The 5,084-nt window shown below is 43.5% G+C and overlaps 1 protein-coding gene across 1 annotated transcript in view; it reads left to right on the forward strand.

The window, feature by feature from the left end:
- Nucleotides 1–1,246, forward strand: part of NPVF (neuropeptide VF precursor) — a 5,002-nt gene extending 3,756 nt beyond the window's left edge. The window contains 2 exon segments of the mRNA XM_006779466.1: nucleotides 881–1,080; nucleotides 1,083–1,246. Coding sequence (XP_006779529.1) covers nucleotides 881–1,080; nucleotides 1,083–1,246 — 364 coding nt within the window.
- Nucleotides 1,247–5,084: the final 3,838 nt, after the last annotated feature.

Raw genomic sequence — 5,084 nt, forward strand, 5'->3', positions numbered from 1 at the left:
TAAATAAAAGCGTGGTAAATCTAGCTATAATAGGTATGCCTACACGGCGGATTTGCGAGTTATTTTTATTTTCTTCCTTATACTCTTAGATATTTTCCAAATTTGCTGAGATGAGTATATATCACTTTCTACGATCAGAAAGCAATCCTTTAAAAATCTTGATATGGACAAACTTTCATGATTAAATAAATCTAATTATACAGTTGCTGTATTTTAAATGGTTTCTTTAAAGTTGGCATCTTATTGGGGCAATAACCCACAAACTAACTGCTGCTTTACTAAAAATATAATTTATATACTAATAAAAATGCCATCCGTTTCTTGAGAAATGCTTTTGGACTGGACCTCTGAATATGAACTGGTGGAAAGAAATGCAGAGGAACCTCCTCCACCTACACCTCAAAGCCAGGCTAGTATCTCTGTGTCCATACGTCCACCACTGTGACCTTCACAGAGGGGGAAACAAGAGACATGGAAAGGCAAAGGGAGGTTTCTCTAAAATAAAAATATAAAAATATATGAAATCCTCCATAAACAATATGAATCCAAAGCCGAAAAAGAATAACTGAAGTAAAATAAACATGTGTCTCATTTCAATGCCTCATTTTGTTCTTGCTGCTTGAACACATTGCTGTATTCACTCTATATATTAATATTTTATAGTTGTCTTACAATAGTCCAGGGACAGAGAAACCAGATTGCTTTCAGAAACTTAATGCAAATTATTTATTCAATTATTATGTGCATGAAAACACACACTTTGGTTATAGCTTTAACAAGTCTACAGATTAAAGTCTGGATTTAAGTTCATTTGGGGTTCAACTCTATTGCTTATAACAATAATAAATAATTTTAATTCTCATTTCTAATGATATTGTAGAGGAAACCTTAAAGGGGAAAAGAAAAGAAGTTTCCGTTTTGAAGAATTAAAAGTTTGGGGTCCAAAACACATCATGAAGACAAGCACACCTGCAGTCAACAAAAACTTGCCCTTGCGACCTGGGAGGCCCATGGAAGAAGCAAGCTCTGGGGCAATGGCCACCCTGCCTCTGAGATTTGGAAGAAACATGAAGGAAAGCATCCCAGACATGTTCCTAATCTGCCACAAAGGTTTGGGAGAACAACAGCCAAAAATGTGACCGAGACACTGAGTGATGTGCTCCAAAGACCCATGCATTCACCATCTGTCAGTGAGCTGCTTTAGGCTCTGTCCTGTCAGCCCCCAGAAATCCAGAATCCTGATTAAAAAACACCCAAGGTAGTTACCTGAAAACCCATGACACTGCATGGGCAGTTATGTGCAGCTGGTCCAGAAACTCTACACAGGATTGCATCTTTTCCAGAGAAGTTTCCAAGAAAGTTAAGTTTCTTAGAAGGAAGAAGGCAAAGACCCAGGGAAATAAACACCTGTACGTTGAGAACTATAGAAGGTCAGGTGCAAACATGACTATAGGTATAAAGTAATGAGATGGCTCCTCCTAAGCCCCATATGGGCCATATCATTACCCAATAGCCACAAAGATGGGACATGTGGTGACAGGTTGGGAATTTAAGCTCATGACATTGTCCAACATTTGACCTCTCTAACATAAAAGGTCTCATATGAGTTGTCTGCAAGTACAAAGGATACCCAGTTCTCAAATTCAGAAGATTATCCTCCTCAACTTTAAATTTCTTTTCTGGATCTCAATTCATAAACAATTTCAGTTATTATAATCATTATTATTAAATAATAAGTATTTCTTGAATATCTACCATGTACAAATAAGAGTGCAAGGTCTCCAAGAGATTAAAAAAACAAATAAGCTACCTACTTATTAATTTCTAGTAGAAAGTACATGTAAAAAAAATTTTTTTTAAATATATTTTATTGATTTTTTACAGAGAGGAAGGGACAGGGATAGAGAGTTAGAAACATCGATGAGAGAGAAACATCGATCAGCTGCCTCCTGCACGCCCCCCACTGGGGATGTGCCCACAACCAAGGCACATGCCCCCGACCGGAATCGAACCCGGGACCCCCCAGTCCACAGGCCGACGCTCTATCCACTGAGCCAAACCGGTGCTGGCTAAAAAAAAATTTTGGATAAAATAGTACATGACACTTTAGGTAAGACCTGAAGGAGTACGGTGGCATGCTATAACACCTCATCATAAGACCTCGGAACACCACTGGTTTACTTGTTACCATGTTTTTATCACCACTAACCGGGGTGCCCCCTGATCACCATTATGTATTTAGGGTCTGTCCCCTTTACGAGAATTTCAGTTCCATAAATCCCACAGTTTTTGTCCATTGCCACATCTCCAATGCTTACAACTGTGTCTTATGCATAGTAAGCCTTCAAGATTTGACAGAATGAATGAAATGATGTGAGAGGCGCTAATAAATTCCTATGAAGGGTCAACAAAAAGAGAACGTTTCTTCATCTGGGAAACCAGGGATGTTTCATGAGTTGGACTTTGAATGGTGGCTCTACTTTGGGCATTTAGAGACCGGTGGGAGGAAAGAGGATACTTTCAGGCAAAGACAGGGGGTATGAGCAAAGGTATTAAAGCCACCTGAGCCAAGAACACCTGGGGTTCCGTTTGGCAAAGCAAAGAGCATGCAAAGAGGAGAGGAAAGAAGAAGGTGAGAAGGAAGAGCTGGAAGCAGAGAGTGCACTCAGGGCCAGCAAAGGATTGGGGGTGTTATTCATCAGGACAAGGAAAACCGCTGGTGCCTGCTGAGGTTCTGAGATATCACACAGAGGTAGAATTCGCCAACTCATCACATGTTGGGAGTGGGGCCACTATGGGGGAGAGAAGAGTCAATGTTAAGTTTGTGAGTCTGAGTGCCCCTTACAAATCACTCCTTTCAAGTGCAACCCAACTAGGATCTCTTTCCTCCTCATTTCATGTTTCAAGTATTTAATTTGTAGAAAAAAAAATCTGGTCACTCTTACACTAACAATTGATGAGCACAGTATGCCACAATCCTAATGCAATTATTTGACTTTAGTCATAGGAATATGAAGCCCTTAATCAGATATAAATAATTTATTCAACTCCATAGGGTGCAAACCGGAAATGGTGTTATTTTTCATCCACCCTGCTCTGGCTGGGCCGTGTTGGATCTCCTTTCCCTGCTGGGTAGAGACCCCTTAATGATACTGTAGACAAACTCTATAACTTCTTTAGTCACTTCTTGATATTTAAAAACGCCATCAAGTTCCATTCAAGACACAACCTTGGATCTGAAGCACAGCTTCCCCTCCCCATCGCAGGCTGGGCTGGCTGCTGGAAGCACCGCAGAGGACAGGAGCATCTCTCCGCTCTCTCTGCCTCCCCTTTCTCACCTCAGAGGTAGGTGGTGAGAGGGGATGCGTAGAGCCTGGAAAACAACCTCCTACTTCTCCGGGCTGTTGGGACGGGTAAGGGAGGATGTGCGGGTGGGAGTCAAGAGCAGCCCTCTCGTCCTCTCTACCTAATGGTGCTGCTTCTGCGCGGGAGTTCTTGGGAAGCACCACAGGGACCTTCACGCTGACCTGAGAGACCTGCATGCCCCCTGATCTCTCCGACCACCCCCGTCTCACCTGGACTCCCCAGGCCCATTTATTGCCCAAGAAGGGCTCAGGCCTGCCACCTTCTCAGCATCCACCTGGCCCACAGAAAATGCAGACACCACTTGCAGTGCCCAGGGCAGAACTGCAGGCTGCCCCGCAACTGCCGTTCTGCTGCTCCTGTGTCTCCAGTTCTCTTTGCCCTGATTAGGGGGGCAGGGGCCGATGGGTAAGACTGCTTCCTGCCATTTCCATAGTATTTAGGACCCTCGCACCTCCAGATTTGAGCAGCAGAGAAAGTATCATGCAACATCCGGCTACACAAATAAATAAAGAGCCAGATTCACTCCTGGGACCCAGAGGATGGTACCGCCCACCATTGCAGGCCCCCCTCCTGGCAAGTCTTCTGTTTCCCATGGTACCTTTCAATCTCCAGGCTGCCCTCAGCCCTCAGCCTGCAGCACAGGCACCCACTCCACTCATGCCCATTTTTCTCTGGGGTCCTCTACATCAGGAATCACCCTCTATCGGCTCACCCTCCACATTGGAGGCCCTCCTCTACTCTGCCTCCCCCAGACGCTTCAGCTTTTTGGCCTGGAGTTGGGCACCAGTTCTTTGCTTCTCTTAACCACATGGAGCATGTTTCCTCATCCTACGGAAGCCCCTCCCTGGTGAAGGGACAGCTGGGCATAGGTAAGGGGCATTCACAGCAAGGTAACATGCTCTCCAAAGAAATCTCCCCATAAACCCCAATCCTATCCTTTAATAACCTCCAAGTAGGTGAGAGAATTGAGAACTAGGAGAACCCCTTCCTTCAAAAAGTCTGCAGATAGCCCTGGCTGGGTAGCTCAGTTGGTTAGAGCATCGTCCTGATACGCCAGGGTTGCAGGTTTGATCCTCAGTCAGGGCACATACAAGAATCAACTAATGAGTGCGTAAATAGGTGGAACAACAAATTGACATCTCTCTCTCTCTCCCTCTTTTTCAACTCAGTAAGTTTTTTTAAAAGTCTGCAAGTGGTGATCTTGCCTTGGGAATTTCACATCTATTGTATTTTGGAGTTTTAGTTAAAACTTCAGTTTTGACACCTTTTGCAACAAAGATAAACCTCTCCTTTTAATGAATATTTATAGCTCCTAAAAATGACCATTTCTCTGAATCATTACACAAAATAGGTTCATTTGCAGGGGAGAGAGTTAGGAGTTCTGGGGTTAAATTCTCTCAGGGGTTTGTGATCCCATTCAGTTCAAGAACTACTGCAACAGAAGACATTTTTATTTCTAGAGTTATTTTAAAGTAATATCTAATTCAGTTTATAAAGGAATAGTATTATCTGATTGGCCATTAAAGTGCTTACGAACATGATGTCAAAATAATCAGAATCACTCAAGTGGTTTAATCTGCCGCTCCTCCAAATCCCAGCTTCCTGCAGCAGCAGAAAACAGAGGTGAGTTGGTGCCTATGCGCCTCTCCTCAATGTGCCTCCCCAGGCTCATTCCCCAAACCATTTTCTGTTCCAACGCTTCCCTTCTGCCAGGACAT

The sequence above is a fragment of the Myotis davidii genome, unplaced genomic scaffold, assembly GCF_000327345.1.
Source record: "Myotis davidii unplaced genomic scaffold, ASM32734v1 scaffold168, whole genome shotgun sequence".
In the NCBI taxonomy this organism is placed as follows: Eukaryota; Metazoa; Chordata; class Mammalia; order Chiroptera; family Vespertilionidae; genus Myotis; species Myotis davidii.